The sequence below is a fragment of the Nicrophorus vespilloides genome, unplaced genomic scaffold (genome assembly GCF_001412225.1).
Source record: "Nicrophorus vespilloides isolate i.1.1-1 unplaced genomic scaffold, Nicve_v1.0, whole genome shotgun sequence".
Taxonomy (NCBI): Eukaryota; Metazoa; Arthropoda; class Insecta; order Coleoptera; family Silphidae; genus Nicrophorus; species Nicrophorus vespilloides.
This window is the reverse complement of record NW_017095518.1, coordinates 1-1684: the sequence shown is the minus strand read 5'-3', so window position 1 is coordinate 1684 and position 1684 is coordinate 1. Positions and strand designations below refer to the sequence as shown.

The following is a 1684-nucleotide window of genomic DNA, read 5'->3' as shown; positions in this document are numbered from 1 at the left end:
GACTTTTGTGGTCGGAAAACAAGTAAAAAAAAAAAAACTGGTAAATGTGGAGCGAAAACGTAATTAATAATAAATCCGCAAGCATTCAATTGATATTTAAATCAATTTAGTGATTATTTAGCTGTATTATCATGGGATTAACTTTGTGAATTTGTGTGTGTGTATGGCGAGCATTGATAATTGCATAGGTAATTTATAGGGGGGCCGAAAATAAGGACTGAATTATGCATTGATTCGCTGCAATCGCGAAATACGATTTGAATTTACGATTCGGTGACTCATTCAGATGGACTTTCATTTCTTTCCCCAAAAATGTTTTTAATGGATTAGAAATGAGTGTTTCGCTGTTGCGTTCGATTTAATTGTATAAAAATTGGAAACGTTGATTTGGCAAAATTTGGGTTTTAAAAAATAAATGTAATTTAATACTGTATCAATGGTTATTTTGGAATGTCGAAGAGAGGTCGGCCTTGATTGGGTGAGACCAATTTCTTTCTTGAGAATTTCGGGAGAGGGAGCAAATAATATAAAACGTTGCTGCTGTTGCTGTGGTAATCAGAATTCAAACACACTCGATTCTATCAACAATGGCTTTCAAGGTATAATCAAGTCAATTTGTCAATTGTTTTTGTTTTAATATTTTTGTTTTTGATTTTAGTTCGTAGCTTTCGCCACTCTTTTGGCTGCCGCCAACGCTGGTGTGATCGGCACCCAATACGCCGCCGCCCCATTGGCTTACTCCGCCGCCCCAGTTGCTAAATTGGCTTACTCCGCCCCAGTGGTAGCTAAAGTAGCTGAGGAATACGACCCAAACCCACAATACTCTTACGGATACGATGTCCAAGATTCTTTGACCGGAGACAACAAGCAACAGCAAGAAACCCGCAACGGAGATGCCGTCCAAGGTAGCTACTCCCTCGTTGATGCTGACGGCTTCAAGAGGACTGTAGAATACACCGCTGACCCAATCCACGGATTCAACGCTGTAGTCCACCGTGAACCTTTGGTAGCTAAAGTAGCCGCCCCAGTCGTCGCCAAAGTAGCTGCCCCAGTACATTACGCCGCCGCTCCAATCGCTAAAGTAGCTTACGCCGCTGCCCCAGTACATTACGCCGCCGCCCCAGTAGCTAAAGTAGCTTACTCATCTCCTTTGGCTTACGCCGCCCCAGTCGCCAAGATCGCCGCTCCTTTGGCCTACGCCGCCCCAGTTGCTAAAGTATCTTTCTCCTCTCCAGTAGCCAGCTACTACCACTAAACGACAACCCAATACAATGTAAATAACTATTTATTCAATAAAACCTAAACGATTTGAAACTCATAACGTCTTTCTTTATAAACAAATTCACTATATCCTATATATTTCAACAATATTGAAATTTTTGCATTTTTTATTAAATATAATATACAAAATTGACTCAATAACTTATGATATTTATAATATTAGTATACAAAACTATTTGTAGTTATAAAACTATGAAAATTGTAAATAAATAAGAAAATGTTTAAAACAATTTCTTAACAAATTATTAATTATTAAATGCATTCAAAAACAGATCACATAATGCATACAAAAAAATATTTATTAATTATTTTTGAATGAATTTGAATGCTCATAACTTATTTGTTTCAATATTAATTATATTTTGTATGTAGAATACATTTTGATCAAAATTATGGCTATATT

The 1684-nt window shown here is 36.9% G+C and overlaps 1 protein-coding gene across 1 annotated transcript; it reads left to right on the top strand.

Annotated features, from left to right (window-relative positions):
* Positions 1–577: 577 nt before the first annotated feature.
* LOC108566868 (larval cuticle protein A1A-like) lies at positions 578–1255 on the top strand. Its single transcript, XM_017927004.1, has 2 exons — positions 578–599; positions 659–1255. The coding sequence occupies exons 1-2, from the start codon at positions 588–590 to the stop codon at positions 1253–1255; spliced, it is 609 nt and encodes a 202-aa protein (XP_017782493.1). The 5' UTR covers positions 578–587.
* Positions 1256–1684: the final 429 nt, after the last annotated feature.